Source organism: Struthio camelus, chromosome 36 (assembly GCF_040807025.1).
Source record: "Struthio camelus isolate bStrCam1 chromosome 36, bStrCam1.hap1, whole genome shotgun sequence".
In the NCBI taxonomy this organism is placed as follows: domain Eukaryota; kingdom Metazoa; phylum Chordata; class Aves; order Struthioniformes; family Struthionidae; genus Struthio; species Struthio camelus.
Genome location: NC_090977.1, coordinates 839,585 through 858,694, shown reverse-complemented (window position 1 = coordinate 858,694; position 19,110 = coordinate 839,585). Strand labels below are relative to the sequence as shown.

Sequence of the window (19,110 nt, the reverse complement as noted above, 5' to 3'; positions counted from 1 at the left end):
CACCTGGGCCCCTTCCATGGCCTGGACACCTGGGCTTCTTCCACAGACCTGGACACCTGGGCCCCTTCCATGGCCTGGACACCTGGGCTTCTTCCACAGACCCGGACACCTGGGCCCCTTCCATGGCCTGGACACCTGGGCTTCTTCCACAGACCTGGACACCTGAGTCCCATGTGAGCCCGGATGCCTGGGCCCCTTCCATAGCCCGGACACCTGGGCCCCTTCCACCTACCAGACACCTTGGGCCCCTTCCATGGCCTGGACACTTGGGCCCCTTTCCACACTCCCGGACGCCTGGGCCCCTTCCACGGCCCGGACGCCTGGGCCCCTTCCACATACCCAGACACCTTGGGCCCCTTCCATGGCCTGGACACTCGGACCCCTTTCCACACTCCCGGACGCCTGGGCCCCTTCCGCAGCCCGGACGCCTGGGCCCCTTGCACAGACAAGGACGCCTATGTTCAACGTCAGCCCGGACGCCTGGGTCCCCCCGGCGTCACGTGGCCGCCCTGTGTAGGACCGGACAGGGGAGGGGCCGGACGAGGGGTGACGTCGGTGCCATCGGCCGCAGCGATGGTCCCCGAAGGGTCCGAGGAGGTAGGTGTCCGGGGCTGGGGGGGGACGCCCGGATGCCTGGGCCCCTCGGGGCGGTGGGGGTGGGGGAATCCCAGCTCCGGGGCAGAGGGGGAAGCTCTTGGGGCACGCAGCGCCCGGACGCCTGGGTCCCTCCGCGGCTGCGGAAGGGGAAGTGCGTGAGTTCCAAGGCCCGGACGCCTGGGCCCCTCACGGCACCAACGGGAGGTTGGGCGAGTGCCACTCCCGGACGCCTGGGCCCCTTGTAGCTCTGATGGGGTCATGAGGGGGCCCTGCCCGGACACCTGGGCTGCTCGCCCGGACGCCTGGGCCCCTCACGGCACCAACGGGAGGTTGGGCGAGTGCCACTCCCGGACGCCTGGGCCCCTTGTAGCTCCGATGGGGTCATGAGGGGGCCCTGCCCAGACACCTGGGCTGCTCGCCCGGACGCCTGGGCCCCTCACGGCACCAACGGGAGGTTGGGCGAGTGCCACTCCCGGACGCCTGGGCCCCTTGTAGCTCTGATGGGGTTGTGGGGGGCAGGTCCCTCACCCAGCTGCCTGGGCCCCTCACCCGGCTGCCTGGGCCCCTTACCCCTCTATTGGGGAGCTGGGGTGGGGGTCCCTCACCCGGATGCCTGGGCCCCTCACCTGGCCACATGGGCCCCTCACCCGGATGCCTGGGCCCCTCACCCCTCTATTGGGGAGCTGGGGTGGGGGTCCCTCACCCGGATGCCTGGGCCCCTCACCCCTCTGTTGGGAAGCTGGGGTGGGGGTCCCTCACCAGACACCTGGGCCCCTCACCCCTCTATTGGGGAGCTGGGGTGGGAGGGATCCCTAACCCGGACACCTGGGCCCCTCACCCCTCTATTGGGGAACTGGGGTGGGGGTCCCTCACCCGGACACCTGGGTCCCTTCCCCGGATGCCTGGGCCCCTCACCCGGATGCCTGGGCCCCTCACCCGGCCACCTGGGCCCCTCACCCGGACGCCTGGGCCCCTTACCGCTCTGTTGGGAAGCTGGGGTGGGGGTCCCTCACCTGGATGCCTGGGCCCCTCACCCGGTCGCCTGGGCCCCTCACCTGGACACCTGGGCCCCTTACCCCTCTGTTGGGAAGCTGGGGTGGGGGTCCCTCACCCGGACACCTGGGTCCCTCACCCGGACACCTGGGCCCCTCACCCGGACACCTGGGTCCCTTACCCGGACGCCTGGGCCCCTCACCCGGACGCCTGGGCCCCTTACCCGGACACCTGGGCCCCTCACCCGGCCACCTGGGCCCCTCACCCGGCCGCCTGGGTCCCTCACCTGGACACCTGGGCCCCTCACCCGGACGCCTGGGCCCCTCACCCGGCCACCTGGGCCCCTCACCCGGCCGCCTGGGTCCCTCACCCGGACACCTGGGCCCCTCACCCGGCCACCTGGGCCCCTCACCCGGACGCCTGGGCCCCTCACCTGGACACCTGGGCCCCTCACCCGGACACCTGGGCCCCTCACCCGGCCGCCTGGGTCCCTTACCCGGACACCTGGGCCCCTCACCCGGCCGCCTGGGTCCCTCACCCGGACACCTGGGCCCCTCACCTGGATGCCTGAGCCCCTCACCCGGACACCTGGGCCCCTCACCCGGACGCCTGGGCCCCTCACCCGGACACCTGGGCCCCTTACCCCTCTGTTGGGAAGCTGGGGTGGGGGTCCCTCACCCGGACACCTGGGCCCCTTACCGCTCTGTTGGGAAGCTGGGGTGGGGGTCCCTCACCCGGACACCTGGGCCCCTTACCGCTCTGTTGGGAAGCTGGGGTGGGGGTCCCTCACCCGGACACCTGGGCCCCTTACCGCTCTGTGGGGAAGCTGGGGTGGGGGTCCCTCACCCGGACACCTGGGCCCCTTACCCCTCTGTTGGGAAGCTGGGGTGGGGGTCCCTCACCCGGACACCTGGGCCCCTTACCCGGCCGCCTGGGCCCCTCACCCGGACACCTGGGCCCCTCACCCGGACGCCTGGGTCCCTTACCCGGACACCTGGGCCCCTCACCCGGCCGCCTGGGCCCCTCACCCGGACGCCTGGGCCCCGCAGGACGACGCGGCCCTGCTGGCCTCCTCGGCGGCGCTGGCGGCCCGGGGGCTGCGGGCGCTGGCGGCGCTGGCCGAGGCGCTGGGGACGCCGGCGGCGCTGGCGGCCGCCCGGGCGGAGGCGGCGGCGGCCCGGGCGGAGGCCGAGGCCGGGCTGGCGGCGCTCGAAGCCCGGCTGGCGGCGCTGCTGGCGAAGCCGGGGACGCCGGGACCCGCCGCCGGCCTGGACGAGGCCCTGGCGGCCGCCGCCGCCGCCGCCGCCCGCCAGCTCGAGGGGCAGCTGAGGCTCTGCCGCCGCCGCCGCCGCCTCTTCCGGCTCCTCCGCAACCTGGCCCTGGCGCTGCTGCTGCTCGCCGCCCCCCTGCGTGAGTGTCCCGGCCCCTACCGACCGCTACGGGCCACTGCGGACCAGTACGGGCCAGTATGAGCTGCTAGAGACCTTCCCTTTGGCCAACCAGTATGGACCAGTATAGTCCAGTATGGACCACTATGGGCCAGTACGGGCCAGTATGAGCTGCTAGAGACCTTCCCTTTCGCCAACCAGCGTGGACCAGTATGGACTAGTATAGGCCAGTATGGGCCGCTATGGGCCAGTACGGGCCAGTATGAGCTGCTAGAAACCTTCCCTTTCGCCAACCAGTATGGACCAGTATGGACTAGTATAGGCCAGTACGGGCCGCTATGGGCCAGTACGGGCCAGTATGAGCTGCTAGAGACCTTCCCTTTCGCCAACCAGTGTGGGCCAGTATAGACCAGTATGGGCCAGTATGGGCCAGTATGAGCTACTAGAAACCTTCCCTTTGGCCAACCAGTATGGACCAGTATAGACCAGTATGGACCACTATGGGCCAGTACGGGCCAGTATGAGCTGCTAGAGACCTTCCCTTTCGCCAACCAGCGTGGACCAGTATGGACTAGTATAGGCCAGTATGGGCCAGTATGAGCTACTAGAAACCTTTCCTTTTGCCAACCAGTATAGACCAGTATGGACTAGTATAGGCCAGTATGGGCCAGTACGGGCCAGTATGAGCTGCTAGAGACCTTCCCTTTCGTCAACCAGTATGGACCAGTATGGATCATTGTGGACCACTATGGGCCAGTACGAGCTGCTAGAGACCTTCCCTTTTGCCAACCAGTATAGACCAGTATAGACCACTGTGAGCCAATATAAGGTGCTAGAGACCTTCCCTTTCACCAACCAGTACAGACCAGCGTGGGTCAGTATGGGCCACTATAGACCAGTATAGGCCTATAGAGACCAGTATAAGCTACTAGAGATGTTCCCTTTCACCAACAAATGCAGACCAGTATAGACCAGTATGGACCAGTATGGGCCAGCATAGACTGCTGTAGTTTGGCATAAGCTACTAAAGACCTTTTGCATCACCAGCTAGTACAGACCGATATAGGCCAGTATGGACCAGTATAGACCAGTATAAATTGCTAGAGACCTTGCTTTCACCAGCTAGTACAGGCCAATAGAGACCACTATGGACCAGTATGCACTAGTATAGACCAGTATAGACTGGTGTGGCCCAGTATGGACCAGTAAAGAGCAGTAGAGACCAATATGGACCAGTAGGGATCAAGAGCTGGGAGGCACTGGGGACACCAAGATGGGGGACACCAGGTCTGGGGACATTGGGATGGCGGACACCAGGATGGAGGATACTGGGAGGGACTGGGACTGCTGGGAGGTGTCCCCACTCTGCTGTCCCCAATGTCCCCATGTCCCCAGCGTCCCCCCATGTCCCCAATGTCCCCCATCCCCAACAGTGTCCCCAACGCCCTGTCCCCAATGTCCCTGCCATCCCCAACGTCCCCCTGCTGGCCCTGACCCCTGCCCTCGATGTCCCCAATGTCCCCCATCCCCAGCACCCCCTTGCTGACCCCAACCTCCTACTGTCCCCAACGTGCCCCATCCCCAATGTCCCCAATGCCCCCCAATGCCCCCAATGTCCCCTGTGTCCCCAATGTCCCCAACATCCCCCAATGACCCCAAAGTCCCCAATGTCCCCAACGTCCCTGTCCCCAACTTCCCCAATGTCCCCCACTGCCCCCAACGTCCCCCAATGCCCCCGCTGTCCCCACAGTGGCCCTGGACGTGGTGCGGCACGCGTTGGGCATGACGCAGGAGGGCCACCTCGTCCCCTGCCTGGCCACCGTCACCCTGCTGTGCCAGGTGGCCCTGCACGGCACGAGGACGGCCGCCAGCCACCTGGCCGCCGCCGCGGGCCACCAGCGGCAGCAGGCGCGTCACTACCGCCGCCGGGCCCGGGCCGCCGCCGCCACCGCCGAGGCCACCGCCGAGGCCACCGCCGCCGCCGCCGCCGCCCTGGCCACCCTGGAGGAGGTGGCCAACCAGCTGGGGACCCTGCTGGCCGCCGTCGAGGAGGACCTGGCGGCCGGCGGGGGCTTCGCCGCCAGCGCCGCCGCCCTCGGGGACGTCGTGGCGGCCTTGGGGACCGAGGTCGGGGACGCCGAGGCCACCGGGCGCCTGGTCCAGGCGCTGGCCGCCCTGCAGGAGGGACTCTAGGGATGGTGCCGTCCCCAGGACCCTCTTGGAGACGCCTACATGGCCCTGGGGATGGCCCCTCTCCGTCCTGGGGACGCTGGGGATGTCTGGGTGTCCCCTGTCCACCCTGGGGACACCCGGACGGCCCTTGTGTTCTGGGGACACCAAGGACACCGGAGATGTCTTCTCTCCATCCTGGGGACACCAAGGACACCAGAGGTGTCCCTGTCCATCCTGAGAACACCGGGGACATCTGGGTGTCCCCTGTCCACCCTGGAGACATCCAGATGGCCCTTGTCATCCTGGGGACACTGGGGCATTTAGATGTCACATCTCCATCCTGGGGACACCGAGGACACCAGAGATGTCCTCTCTCCACCCTGAGGACACCTAGATGGCCCTTGTGTCCTGGGATGTCCCCTGTCCATCCTGGAGACCTTGAGGCCACGGTGGCTGTCCCCTCCATCCCCACACCAGGGACACACTGGGGACACACTGGGGATATGCTGGGGACATGCTGGGGACACACTGGGAACACATTGGGGATGTGCCAGGGACATGCCAAGAACATGTCAAGAACCCACAAGGAACCTGCCAGAATCCCACCAGGATCCCACCAGGATCCCACCAGGAACCCCTCAGGATCCCTCCAGGATCCCACCAGGATCCCACCAGGAACCCCTCAGGATCCCTCCAGGATCCCTCCAGGATCCCACCAGGATCCCACCAGGAACCTGCCAGAATCCCACCAGGATCCCACCAGGATCCCACCAGGAACTCCTCAGGATCCCACCAGGTTCCCACCAGGATCCCACCAGGAACCCCTCAGGATCCCACCAGGAACTCCTCAGGATCCCACCAGGAACCTGCCAGAATCCCACCAGAATCCCACCAGGATCCCACCAGGATCCCACCAGGATCCCACCAGGAACCCCTCAGGATCCCACCAGGATCCCACCAGGATCCCACCAGGTTCCCACCAGGATCCCACCAGGATCCCACCAGGAACCCCTCAGGATCCCACCAGGATCCCACCAGGATCCCACCAGGAACCTGCCAGGATCCCACCAGGATCCCGCCAGGATCCCACCATGTTCCCACCAGGATCCCACCAGGATCCCACCAGGAACCCCTCAGGATCCCACCAGGTTCCCACCAGGTTCCCACCAGGATCCCACCAGGAACCCCTCAGGATCCCTCCAGGATCCCACCAGGAACCTGCCAGAATCCCACCAGAATCCCACCAGGATCCCACCAGGTTCCCACAAGGATCCCACCAGGATCCCACCAGGAACCCCTCAGGATCCCACCAGGATCCCACCAGGATCCCGCCGGCCCCGCAGCCCTTCCCCGTTCCCGGCAGCTGAGCTCATCCTGGCCCGCCCCAGCCAGAGGCCACATCCGGCTCCGGCCGTCCCCGTCATCGTCCCCGCCGTCCCTGTCCTGGCCATGGGGACCCAGCACCCCCCCGAGGTGGGACGCATCTCAGCACTTCGCTCCGGGGCGGGGGCCGGGGGGGACGCGGGGACGGGAGGGGACGGCAGCGGCGTCACCGGGGGGGGGGGGAGGAACGCGGCTGGGGTGGGGGGGACACGGTGGCCGCATCCTCCTGCTTGGGGACAGGGGTGGCACCGGAATGGGGGGTGACAAGGGATGTCAGGGATCTCAAGGTGGCACAAGGACCCTGGGGGGGGGACAAGGGACATCGGGGACCCAGGGTGGCCCAGGGAAACTGGTGGGGGGGACAAGGAGCATCGCCCAGGGGGGCAGAGGGACCTTGGGGAGGAGACAGTGGACATCGGGGACCCCAAGGTGGCACAAGGACCTGGGGAGGGGACAAGTGACATCACCCAGGGGGGCAGAGGGACCTTGGGGAGGGGACAAGGGACATTGGGGACCCCAAGGTGGCACAAGGACCCGGGGAGGGGACAAGGGACATCACCCAGGGTGACATAAGGACCCTGAGGGAGGGGACAGTGGCCATCGGGTCCCCGGCCCAACCGTGTCCCCGTCCCCAGGTGTCTCCAGCGGGGCTGGAGCCGGGGCCGTGGCTGCTGGAGCCGCTGGTGGCCGCGGTGGCCGCGCTGGGAGAGCTGGCAGCCACCCCGGGGGACGTCCCCTTGGCGGGGCCACCGGGCTCGCTGCGGGCCGCCTTGGTGGCCCTCAGCGCCGACGCCCGCCGGGCCCTGGACCACGGCCACGGTGAGGCCACCCGCCTCCGCTGCGCCCTGGCCACCGCTGGGGCCACCAACGCTGATGGACAGGCCACCACTGGAGATGGCCAGGCCACCTCCAGGGCCACCCTGGCCACCACCCAGGATGCTGTAGCTGCCGTGGTCACCACTGGAGCCACCTGGACCACCGCCGGGACCACCCAGGCCATCGCCAGGAATGCCTTGGCCACCTCTGGGACTGCTGGGGTCATCACCAGGGCCACCGAGGCCACCACTGGGGCCACCGAGGCCACTTCTGGGACCACCAGAGGCACGACCGGGGATGCCACGGCCACCGGGGCCACCACCGGGGCCACCACAGAAGATACCAAGGCCATTATTGGAGCCACCCAGGCCACCTCTGGGACCACCAGGGCCACCACCGGCGATGCCCCGGCCAGTGCCACCTGGCCAATGGCGGCGGCCATCGCCCGGGAGTGGCGTGAAGCGGTGGCGGCCGTGGAGGCCACCTGGGAGACGATGGCCGTGGCCGCCCAGCGCTTGGGGGACGAGTGTGGGGCGGTGGTGGCCACGGGAGCCACCAACAAGGCCACCCGCGAGGCGGCCCAGGCGCTGGAAGTCGCCGTGGCCCGGGAGACGGCGGCCCGCCAAGAGCTGCTGGTGGCCACCCAAGCCCTGCCGTTGGCCAAGGAGCTGGCGGAGGTGGCCGAGGCGGTGGCTGCCCACAGCGACCGGGTGGCTGCGGCCAGCGCGGGGCTGCGGGAGGCCACCAAGGCCACCGGCCGGGCGGCGGAGGCGATGACGGCGGCCGTGGTGGCCGAGGCCCGGGGCCACGGGGCCGCGGTGGCCTGGGGACCCTTGGGACGCCTGGCGGGCGCCTGCCGTGGGGCCACCCACTTCTACTGTCACCTGCGTTGCCGGCTTGAGGACATCGAGGCCGCCCTGGCCGCCAATGGCACCGGGGTGGCCCTGGCACCTGATGGTGACCCCCCGGGACAACCTGGTGGCCCCGAAGGAGGTCCTGATGGCCCTGAGGCCACCACGGTGGCCCAGGGGGTTCCAGGTGGCCCCGAGGTGGGGCCTGGTGTCCCTAAGGCCACCGTGGTGGCCCAAGGGGCTCTAGATGTCTCCCAGGTGGATCCAGGTGTCCCCAAAGCCGCTGAGATGACTCAAGGGGCTCCAGGTGTCCCTCCAGAGGGTCCTGGTGTCCCCAAGGGGACCCATGGTGTCCCCGAGGTGGGGCTTGGCGTCCCCAAAGCCGCCGAGGTGGCCCAGAAGGCTCCAGGTGTCCCCGAGGAGTCTGCCGGGCTGCCCGGACTCGGGGACGTCCCCGAGGCGGTGGCAGCGGCGGCGGCGCTGTGGGGGGCCAGCGGGCGCCTGGCGCGGGGCCACCTGCTGGGGGCGCTGCGGGTGGCCCGGGGGGGGCTGGTGGCCACCACGGGGGCAACCGGGGCCACCGCCGCCACCACTGTGGCCCAGCGGTGCCAGGTGGCCACCGCTGCCCTGCCGGGGCTGCTGCCCCCTCGTTAGCCGGCCCTCGTTAGCCCTTCATTAGCCTTCAGTAGGCCTCCTTAGCCCTCATTAACCCTTCGTTAGCCTTCAGTAGCCTTCGTCAGCCCTCGTTAGCCTTCAGTAGGCCTCATTAGCCCTTCATTAGCCTTCATTAGCCCTTTTTAGCTCTTCGTTAGCCGTCGTTAGGGCCTTGCAAGAACACGACATGGTCGCAGCCCTGGCTCCACCTCTTCTTGGCCCCGTCGCGTCCCCGGGTCCCCGACTCGTGTCCCCGCGTGTCCCCTCTGGGGGGGATCAGGGACCCCCAACCCTAGGGGGAGGTGCCAGCACCCCGTGTCCCCCCCATGTCCCCCCAGAAGGGGGATCGGGGACCCCAGCTGCACCAGGAAGGTGCCAGCACCCCATGTCCCCCCCGTGTCCCCCCAGAAGGGGGATCGGGGACCCCCAGCCGCACCAGGAAGGTGCCAGCGCCCCGTGTCCCCCCCATGTCCCCCCAGAAGGGGGATCGGGGACCCCCGCCGCACCAGGAAGGTGCCAGCGCCCCGTGTCCCCCCCATGTCCCCCCAGAAGGGGGATCGGGGACCCCCGCCGCACCAGGAAGGTGCCAGCACCCCGTGTCCCCCCCATGTCCCCTGTGTCCCCTCCGTGTCCCCCCAGAAGGGGGATCGGGGACCCCCAGGTGCACCAGGAAGGTGCCAGCACCCCGTGTCCCCCCCCATGTCCCCCGTGTCCCCCCCATGTCCCCTGTGTCCCCCCCATGTCCCCCCAGAAGGGGGATCGGGGACCCCCAGGTGCACCAGGAAGGTGCCAGCACCCCGTGTCCCCTCCGTGTCCCCCCAGAAGGGGGATCGGGGACCCCCAGCCGCACCAGGAAGGTGCCAGCGCCCCGTGTCCCCCCCATGTCCCCTGTGTCCCCCCCATGTCCCCCCAGAAGGGGGAATCGGGGACCCCCAGCCGCACCAGGAAGGTGCCAGCACCCCGTGTCCCCCCCATGTCCCCCCAGAAGGGGGATCGGGGACCCCCAGGTGCACCAGGAAGGTGCCAGCACCCCGTGTCCCCCCCGTGTCCCCCCAGAAGGGGGATCGGGGACCCCCAGCTGCACCAGGAAGGTGCCAGCACCCCGTGTCCCCCCTCCATGTCCCCCGTGTCCCCCCCAATGTCCCCCCAGAAGGGGGATCGGGACCCCCAGCCGCACCAGGAAGGTGCCAGCACCCTGTGTCCCCCCCATGTCCCCCCAGAAGGGGGATCGGGGACCCCCCGCCACACCAGGAAGGTGCCAGCACCCCGTGTCCCCCCCGTGTCCCCCCAGAAGGGGGATCGGGGACCCCCAGCCGCACCAGGAAGGTGCCAGCACCCCGTGTCCCCCCCATGTCCCCCCAGAAGGAGGATCGGGGACCCCCAGCCGCACCAGGAAGGTGCCAGCGCCCCGTGTCCCCCCCCCATGTCCCCCATGTCCCCCCAGAAGGGGGATCGGGGACCCCAGCCGCACCAGGAAGGTGCCAGCACCCCGTGTCCCCCCCATGTCCTCCCAGAAGGGGGATCGGGGACCCCCAGCCGCACCAGGAAGGTGCCAGCGCCCCGTGTCCCCCTCCGCGCCCCCCCCGGCGGCGGCAGCGACAGCAGCGGCGGGTGCGAAAGGAGGTTTATTACCGGGGGCGGCGGCGGCGGGGGCGGCGGCGGGGGGGGGAGCGGGCTGGGGGGGCCGCCGCCGGCTCGGGGCCGGGGAGGCGGAAGGGCTCGAGGTCGAGGCGCTGGCGCAGCAGCCCCGTCAGCAGCAGCTCGGCCGAGGCCAGGGGCAGGCGGGCGCCCAGCGCCGGCCCCCAGCGCCCCGCGTCCGCCGCGCACGAGATCACCAGGCGCCGCGGCTGCGGGGGCGACAAAAAAAGAAAAAAAAACCTCTGAGACCCCCCCCCCACTCGGGTGCCCCCAACCCCGAGATCCCCCCCCACCCCCAAAAACCCTTGGAGACCCTCCCCGGTCTCTCCAACCCCCCGAGACCCCCCCGGTCCCCTCTGAGACCCCCCCCGGGTCCCCCCAACCCCGAGATACCCCCCTCCCCAAAAAACCCTTGGAGACCCTCCCCAGTCTCTCCAACCCCCTGAGACCCCCCCCAAAACCTCTGAGACCCCCCCCACCGGGTCCCCCCAACCCCGAGATACCCCCCTCCCCAAAAAACCCTTGGAGACCCCCCCACTCAGGTCCCCCCAACCCCGAGATCCCCCCCCTCCCCAAAAACCTTGGAGACCCCCCCACTTGGGTGCCCCCAACCCCGAGATCCCCCCCCCCAAAACCTTGGAGACCCTTCCCGGTCTCTCCAACCCCCCGAGACCCCCCTGGTCCCCTTTGAGACCCCCCCCAAAACCTTCGAGACCACCCCTCGGGTCCCCCCAACCCCGAGATCCCCCCCCTCCCCAAAAAACCCTTGGAGACCCTCCCTGGTCTCTCCAACCCCCCGAGACCCCCCCGGTCCCCTTTGAGACCCCCCCCCAAAACCTCTGAGACCCCCCCCCACCGGGTCCCCCCAACCCCTAGATCCCCCCCCCAAAAACCTTGGAGACCCTCCCTGGTCTCTCCAACCCCCCGAGACCCCCCCGGTCCCCTTTGAGACCCCCCCCCAAAACCTCCGAGACCCCCCCCCCGGGTTCCCCTGACCCTGAGATCCCCCCCCAAAAAACCTTGGAGACCCTCCCCACAACCCCCCGAGACCCCTCTGGGACCCTCTGAGACCCCCCCCCAAATCCCCCCAACCCCTGATATCCCCCCCCCCAAAAACCTCGGAGCCCCCCCCAGACCTCTGAGACCCCCCCTGGTCCCCTCGACCCATGGGATCCCCTCAGGACCCCACCACGGTCCCCCCAATCCCGGAGACCCCCCCGGTCCCCCCAGAGCTCTGAGACCCCCCTGGTCCCCCCAGACCCCCTCAGGGTCCCCCAACCCCTGAAACCCCCTCCCAAAACCTCCAAGACCCCCCTGGCTCCCCCCAACCCCTGAGACCCCCCCCTCAGGACCCCAACCTCCCCCCAAGACCCCCCCCCCAGGTCCCCTCGATCCTCAAGACCCCCCCGTGACCCTCTGAGACCTCCCTGGTCCCCCCCAGACTCCCCTGACCCATAGGGCCCCCCCCAAGACCCCCCCAACCTCTGGGACCCCCGTCCCTCCCTGTCCCCCCCCTGTTGTCCCCGTGTCCCCCTATGTCAGGTGCTCTGGAGTCCCCACCATGTCCCCGTGTCCCCGTGTCCCCCCCACACCCCACCCATGTCCCCACGGCCCTCTATGTCCCCCCGTGTCCCCATATCCCCTCTCCCACCTGTGTCCCCATGTCCATGTCCCCTCGTGTCCCCCCATGTCCTCTTGTGTCCCCGCTCACCATGAAGGTGCCACCACCGCGGGTGATGACACCCCATGTCCTACGTCCCCCCCCCCATGTCCCCACACCCCCCCCCCCGTGTCCCCGCTCACCCCGTAGACGTGCGGCATGGCCGGCAGGAAGGTGCCACCGCTGCAGGCGATGATGTCGCGCATGAGCTCGGGCTCGGGGCGGACGCTGGGGGTGACGTGCACCTCGTAGCCCTGGGGACGCGGCGGGGACACCGGCGGACGGCTGCCAGGTCAGCCCGAACCCCCCCCGGACGGGCCGAGGCCGCGCGGGGGGACGGGGACGCCGCGGGGACACGTCGGACGTGGGGTGAGGGACACCTCGGGGATGGAGAAGGCCTTGGGGGCACCATGGGGACTCCGTGGAGAGGCACTGGGGATGGGTGACACCTTGGGGACGCCTCACGGACACCTCGGGGATGGAGAACGCCTTAGGGACACCATGGGGACTCCGTGGAGAGGCACTGGGGATGGGTGACACCTGGGGGACGCCTCACGGACACCTCGGGGATGGAGAAGGCCTTGGGGGCACCATGGGGACTCCATGGAGAGGCACTGGGGATGGGTGACACCTCGGGGACACCCCACGGACACCTCGGGGATGGAGAAGGCCTTGGGGGCACCATGGGGACTCCGTGGAGAGGCACTGGGGATGGGTGACACCTCGGGGACACCCCACGGACACCTCGGGGATAGAGAATGCCTTGGGGGCACCATGGGGACTCCGTGGAGAGGCACTGGGGATGGGTGACACCTCGGGGATAGAGAACACCTTGGGGGCACCATGGGGACTCCATGGAGAGGCACTGGGGATGGGTGACACCTTGGGGACACCCCACGGACACCTCAGGGATGGAGAACGCCTTAGGGACACCATGGGGACTCCGTGGAGAGGCACTGGGGATGGGTGACACCTTGGGGACACCCCACGGACACCTCGGGGATGGAGAACGCCTTGGGGGCACCATGGGGACTCCGTGGAGAGGCACTGGGGATGGGTGACACCTCGGGGATAGAGAACGCCTTGGGGGCACCATGGGGACTCCGTGGAGAGGCACTGGGGATGGGTGACCTCGGGGACACCGTGGGGATGGAGAACCTCTTGGGGCCCTACGGGGATGGAGAACATCTTGGGGACACCTCAGGTCACCATGGGGGACACTGCGGGGACGCCCTGGAGACACACGGGTGACAGACAGCACCTCGGGGACACCGTGGGGATAGAGAACATCTCAGGGACGCCACGGGGATGGAGAACATCTTGAGGATGCCATGGGGATGGAGAACGTCTCGGGGACACCAAGGGGATGGAGAACGTCTCGGGGACACCAAGGGGACGGGTGGCAGATGTTGGGGACAGTCGGGGACGCACCTCGAGGAGGCCGCGGCGGCGGGCGCGCCGCAGGGCGGCGGCGAGGCTGAAGCCGAGGCCGCGCTCCTGCTCGGCGTCCCGCACCAGGAAGGCGCCGGGTGCCAGCACGCACCCGCTGCGGGCGCTCTGTGGGGACGCCACCGTCACCGGGGCCATCTCCGACCCGGGGACACTGGGGACCTCCCCCATCCCACCCTAGGACACCCCGACCCAGGTTCCCCCCCTTCGTTTAGCAGCAGAGCCCTGGTGTCCCCGAGGTCGTCCTGTCCCCCAAGGACCACCCTGTCCCGCAGGAGACCCCCCTCTATCCCCAAGGTCCCTCAGTGTCCCCAAAGACCCCCGCCCCAAGGTCCCCTGATGTCCCCAAGTCTCCACCCCTCATCCCCAAGCTCTACCTGTCTCCAAGGTCCACCCTGACCCCCAAGAGACCCCCCCCAAGGTCCTCAGATGTCCCTAAGGATCCCCATGTGCCCAACATCTACCTGTCCCCAAGGTCCCCTCGTCCCCCACGAGACCCCCAATGTCCCCTGATGTCCCCAAGCATCTCCAAGTGCCCAAGATCTACTTGAGCCCAAGGTCCCCTCGTCCCCCATGAGAGCTCCAACGTCGAGGTCCCCAGGTGTCCCCGAGGATCCCCATGTGCCCAGGATCTACCTGTCCCCAAGGTCCCCTTGTCCCCCAGGAGACCCCCAATGTCCCCAAGGATCTCCAAGTGCCCAAGATCTACTTGTCCCCAAGATCCCCTCATCCCCCAGGAGACCCCCAACGTCCCCAACGATCTCCACGTCCCCGAGGTCCTCCTCCGTCCCCCGGGAGACCCCCCCCAACGTCCCCAAAGCCCCCGAGGTCCCCCCCCCAACACCGGCCGGCCGTCACCTTGAGCAGCCACTCGGGGGTGACGATGGGGACGCCGCGGGCCAGGGCGCAGAGGAACTTGACGGTGCGCCGGACCCGGTCGGTCACCAGGTGGGTGCAGTCGAAGACGGAGGCGGCCACCGAGCCGCCGAGGAGCCCCAGGGCGGCCACCGTCCCCGCCGCGGCCACCACCCCCGTGAACAGCACCTGCCCCGGCCCAGACACGCCAAGCACACGCTAAGAACACGCCAACGACGCGCCCAGCCCCCTTGTCTCGCTCTCCCCCTCCCGGCATGGCCGACCCCCCTGTCCCACGATGCCGTGGGGTCCTACCTTGGGGGGGGTGGAGCCGGGGTCCCCCCGGGGGCAGCGCTGGGGGCGGGGCCTCGTCGCTGCGACCTCAGGCTCCGCTGGCTCCTGGGCGGGGCAAGGAGGGGGGTGGAGTCACCCATAAGCTCCACCCCCCACCTCTGACCCCACCCCCACCACTAAACCCCACCCATGCATAGGCTCCACCTGCTCCACTCCTGGCCCCGCCCACCATGCTCAGGCCCCACCCCCTCCACATCTAGCCCCGCCCCACCAGCCCCCACCATCGAGGCAAAGCCCCGCCCACTCCACACACAGCCCCGCCCCCTCTCAGGCCCCACCCACCTGCCTGCTGCTCCCCGGGGGGGAGGCGGCGGCCTGGCGGGGGCGGGGCTGAGGGCGGGCCTTGGCAGGGCGGGGCTCCGAGGGGCGGGGCTCGGCCTGGCCCCGCCCCCGCTTGGCCGGGGGCTCCTGGGGCTGCGGGGGGCGGCGGCAGCTGCGGCGTGGGGGGGCGGGGCTGGGTGCTGGAGGCTCCGCCCCCTCCGTGGTCCCGCCCCCTCGGCTCCGGGCCAGGCGTTGGCTGCGGCGGAGCCCCGCCCCCACCTGCGGGGAGGGGAAGGGTCAGCGGCCGGACGCCTGGGCCCCCTGAGCGGTTGCGGGGTGAGCGGCGCCCGGACGCCTGGGCCCCCTCGGGGGAGAGGTGCTCACCTCGGGTGGGGGCGCAGCGGGAGGGGCCCAGGCGTCCGGGGGCGGGGCCGGCTCCGGCGGCTCCTCGGCGGCTCCTGCGGGGTCGGGGGTGTCACGGGCAGGACCCAGGCGTCCGGGACCCCGCCCGGGGGACCCAGGCGTCCGAAGGGCCCAGGCGTCCGGGCGTCCTACCTGCGGTGCCGGGCGCCGGCGGCAGGAAGTTCTGCGTCGCCTCCAGGAAGAGCTCGGGCTCATCTGCGGGGCGAAGGGGAGAGCTTCGAGCGGGGCCCAGGCGTCCGGGGAAGGGGCCCAGGCGTCCGGGTGAAGGGGGACCCAGGGAGGTCAAGGAAGGGGCCCAGGCGTCCGGGTGAAGGGGGACCCAGGGAGGTCAAGGAAGGGGCCCAGGCGTCCGGGTGAAGGGGGACCCAGGGAGGTCGGGGAAGGGGCCCAGGAGTCCGGGTGAAGGGGGACCCAGGGAGGTCAAGGAAGGGGCCCAGGCGTCCGGGTGAAGGGGGACCCAGGGAGGTCGGGGAAGGGGCCCAGGCGTCCGGGTGAAGGGGGACCCAGGGAGGTCGGGGAAGGGGCCCAGGCGTCCGGGTGAAGGGGGACCCAGGGAGGTCAAGGAAGGGGCCCAGGCGTCCGGGTGAAGGGGGACCCAGGGAGGTCGGGGAAGGGGCCCAGGCGTCCGGGTGAAGGGGGACCCAGGGAGGTCGGGGAAGGGGCCCAGGCGTCCGGGTGAAGGGGGACCCAGGGAGGTCGGGGAAGGGGCCCAGGCGTCCGGGTGAAGGGGGACCCAGGGAGGTCGGGGAAGGGGCCCAGGCGTCCGGGTGAAGGGGGACCCAGGGAGGTCGGGGAAGGGGCCCAGGCGTCCGGGTGAAGGGGGACCCAGGGAGGTCGGGGAAGGGGCCCAGGCGTCCGGGTGAAGGGGGACCCAGGGAGGTCGGGGAAGGGGCCCAGGCGTCCGGGTGAAGGGGGACCCAGGGAGGTCGGGGAAGGGGCCCAGGCGTCCTGAGGTGGGGAACAGGGACCCAGGCGCCCGGCACCATCGCCCCCCCACCCCAAACTCACCCTCAGCGTCGCCGGCGCTCTCCTCCCCGGCGCCCGGACTCCTGGGCCCCGCGGCTGGCTCGGCCCCTCGGCCGGCCGGGCTGGGGGCGAAGAGCTGCGTTTCGGGCAGCACATCTGGCTCCGGGCCGGGGGCGAAGGGCTGCGTTTCGGGCAGCACATCTGGCTCCGGGGCGGGCACAGCTGGCACGGGGGGGCGGCGTGTCGGGGCCAGCTGTGCCCGCCGGGGGGGGCGCCGGTCCGGGGTGGGGGCCACCAGCTCCACATCTGTATCGCTGCCCACATCTGGCTCCGGGGCGGCGCCGCGGACTCGGCCCCCAACATCTGGCAGCTCCTCCACATCTGTATCGCTGCCTGACGCCACATCTGGCTCCGGGGCGGCGGCGGCCTGGCCCCCCACATCTGGCACCTCCACCACATCTGTATTGCTCGGCGAGGGCGTGCGGCGCACATCTGGCGGGGCAACATCTGGAAGGCGGGAGCCGGGTGGGGACAGCCGGGCGGCAACATCTGGACGGGCCGCCGGCTCCTCCGTGTCCGTGTCGCTGTCCAGGCTGAGGGCGGGGAGCGGCGCCGAAACATCTGTATCCGCCACCGCCTCCACATCTGTATCGCTGCGGGGGCTACGGAGCCCGTTTGGGGCGGCCGAAACATCTGTATCCGCCGTTACCTCCACATCTGTATCGCTGCCGGGGCTGGCGCGACCATTCGGGGCGGCCGGAACATCTGTATCCGCAGCCACCTCCACATCTGTATCGCTGCCGGGGCTACGGAGCCCGTTTGGGGCGGCCGAAACATCTGTATCAGCCACCGCCTCCACATCTGTATCGCTGCCGGGGCTGGCGCGACCGTTCGGGGCGGCCGAAACATCTGGGCACCGAGCCGGCGGCGACTCGGCCCCCTCCACATCTGTATCGCTGCCGCTCACCGCCCCGGGCTCGGCCAGATGTGCCAGGGCGCCCGCCGCCACCGCGGGCCGCACATCTGGCGGCTCCTCCACATCCGTGTCGCTGTCGAGGCGCAGGGCCGGCGCCCGCTGTCCAGCTGCTGCCACGTTTGGCTCCTCCGGGTCGCTGCGGGCGCCACAGCTGGATCCAGCGCGGCCCCCACAGCTGGATCCCCCCTCCCCGCCACCGCACGCGCCCCACCGCAGCGGGCCCAGGCGTCCGGGCGGCTCCTCCTACCTCTCCGGGATGGCGGCGGGTGACGTTTCTCCTCCGTCGGGGACCCGGCTGGCACCTGGGGTGTGGGGAAGAGTTAGGGTAGGACCTACAGGAACTGACCCCCCCCCCAAAACGCGGCGTTGTCGTAGGCCCTACGATAACGCGGCGCCGCACTCACGGCGGGGCGGGCGCCTCCGGCGGGGCCCCTCGTCGCCCTCCGAATCGCTGGCCAGGGCGGTGGGGGGCGGCGGCGGCGGCCCCCGGCGCCGCTTCGGGCCGGCTCCTGCGGGGGCGGGGGGGGCCCAGGCGTCCGGGTGACGCCGGCGATCCTCCATTGTCTGTCTCCTTCCCCCCCCCCCACCAAATCCCCCCCACCCTGGAGGGGCCCAGGCGTCCGGGGCCCTCGACCAACCCCGTGGGACCTGGGTGGCCGGGGACCTTCCCCCCACCCCCCAACAAGGGGCCCAGGTGTCCGGGGAGCCCCCCACTCTCACCCGGAGGGGCCCAGGTGTCCGGGGACCTTGACCCCATCCCCAAAAGAGGCCCAGGCATCCAGGGACCCCCCACCCCGAGGGGCCCAGGTGTCCGGGGACCCCCCCCACCCCCAACAAGGGGCCCAGGTGTCCGGGGAGCCCCCACCCATGAGGGGCCCAGGCGTCCGGGGACCTTCCCCCACCCCCAAAAGGGGCCCAGGCATCCGGGGACCCCCCCCCATGAGGGGCCCAGGCGTCCGGGGACCTTCCCCCACCCCCAAAAGGGGCCCAGGCGTCCGGGGACCCCCCCCATGAGGGGCCCAGGCGTCCGGGGACCTTCCCCCACTCCCAAAAGGGGCCCAGGCGTCCGGGGACCCCCCCCATGAGGGGCCCAGGCGTCCGGGGACCTTCCCCCACCCCCAAAAGGGGCCCAGGCGTCCGGGGACCCCCCCCATGAGGGGCCCAGGTGTCCGGGGACCTTCCCCCACTCCCAAAAGGGGCCCAGGCGTCCGGGGACCCCCCCCATGAGGGGCCCAGGTGTCCGGGGACCTTCCCCCACTCCCAAAAGGGGCCCAGGTGTCCGGGTCCCCCCTACCCCGAGGGGCCCAGGCGTCCGGGAACCCCCCCCCTCACCACAAGGGGTCCAGGTGTCCGGGACCCCTCCACCCCCAAAAGGGACCCAGGCGTCCGGGGACCTTCCCCCCACCCCCCCCAACAAGGGGCCCAGGCGTCCGGCCGTACCTGAGCGGGGGCAGCCGAGGCCCCGCAGGCGCCGCTCCATGGCCTGGAGGGGGGGGGGAAGGGGGGGGGACCTGGGCTGAGACAGGCAACGACCCCCCCCCCAAAAACCTCCTGCCCCCCCCGACCCCCCCCTCCAGCCCCGCCGCGGCCCCTTTAAGCGCCCCCCGCCCGGCTCCGCGCCGCGCTCACCCCTCTCGCGCGCCCCGCCGCGCCCCGCCCCCCTCCGCCGCTCCC

General features: G+C 70.6%; 2 protein-coding genes across 3 annotated transcripts; one reads left to right on the top strand and one right to left on the bottom strand.

Moving 5' to 3' along the window:
- The first annotated feature begins 5,708 nt into the window (after positions 1–5,708).
- LOC138063833 (uncharacterized) lies at positions 5,709–9,050 on the top strand. 2 transcript variants are annotated; one of them, XM_068923905.1, is made up of 2 exons: positions 5,709–6,623; positions 7,169–9,050. In XM_068923905.1, exons 1-2 carry the CDS (start codon positions 5,709–5,711, stop codon positions 8,852–8,854), a joined length of 2,601 nt encoding a protein of 866 aa, XP_068780006.1. In that variant the 3' UTR covers positions 8,855–9,050. The 2 variants fall into 2 exon arrangements, with proteins under 2 accessions (XP_068780006.1, XP_068780005.1); XM_068923904.1 differs by having other exon boundaries at positions 5,709–6,627; positions 7,170–9,050.
- A 1,432-nt stretch (positions 9,051–10,482) lies between these two features.
- On the bottom strand, positions 10,483–19,079 carry MDC1 (mediator of DNA damage checkpoint 1). The gene is made up of 13 exons (XM_068923849.1): positions 19,066–19,079; positions 18,877–18,919; positions 17,841–17,945; positions 17,684–17,738; positions 16,503–17,572; positions 15,627–15,689; positions 15,456–15,529; positions 15,093–15,350; positions 14,772–14,855; positions 14,460–14,645; positions 13,584–13,709; positions 12,296–12,406; positions 10,483–10,701 (listed from the first exon to the last, which is right to left on the bottom strand). The coding sequence occupies exons 2-13, from the start codon at positions 18,914–18,916 to the stop codon at positions 10,483–10,485; spliced, it is 2,391 nt and encodes a 796-aa protein (XP_068779950.1). The 5' UTR covers positions 18,917–18,919; positions 19,066–19,079.
- Positions 19,080–19,110: the final 31 nt, after the last annotated feature.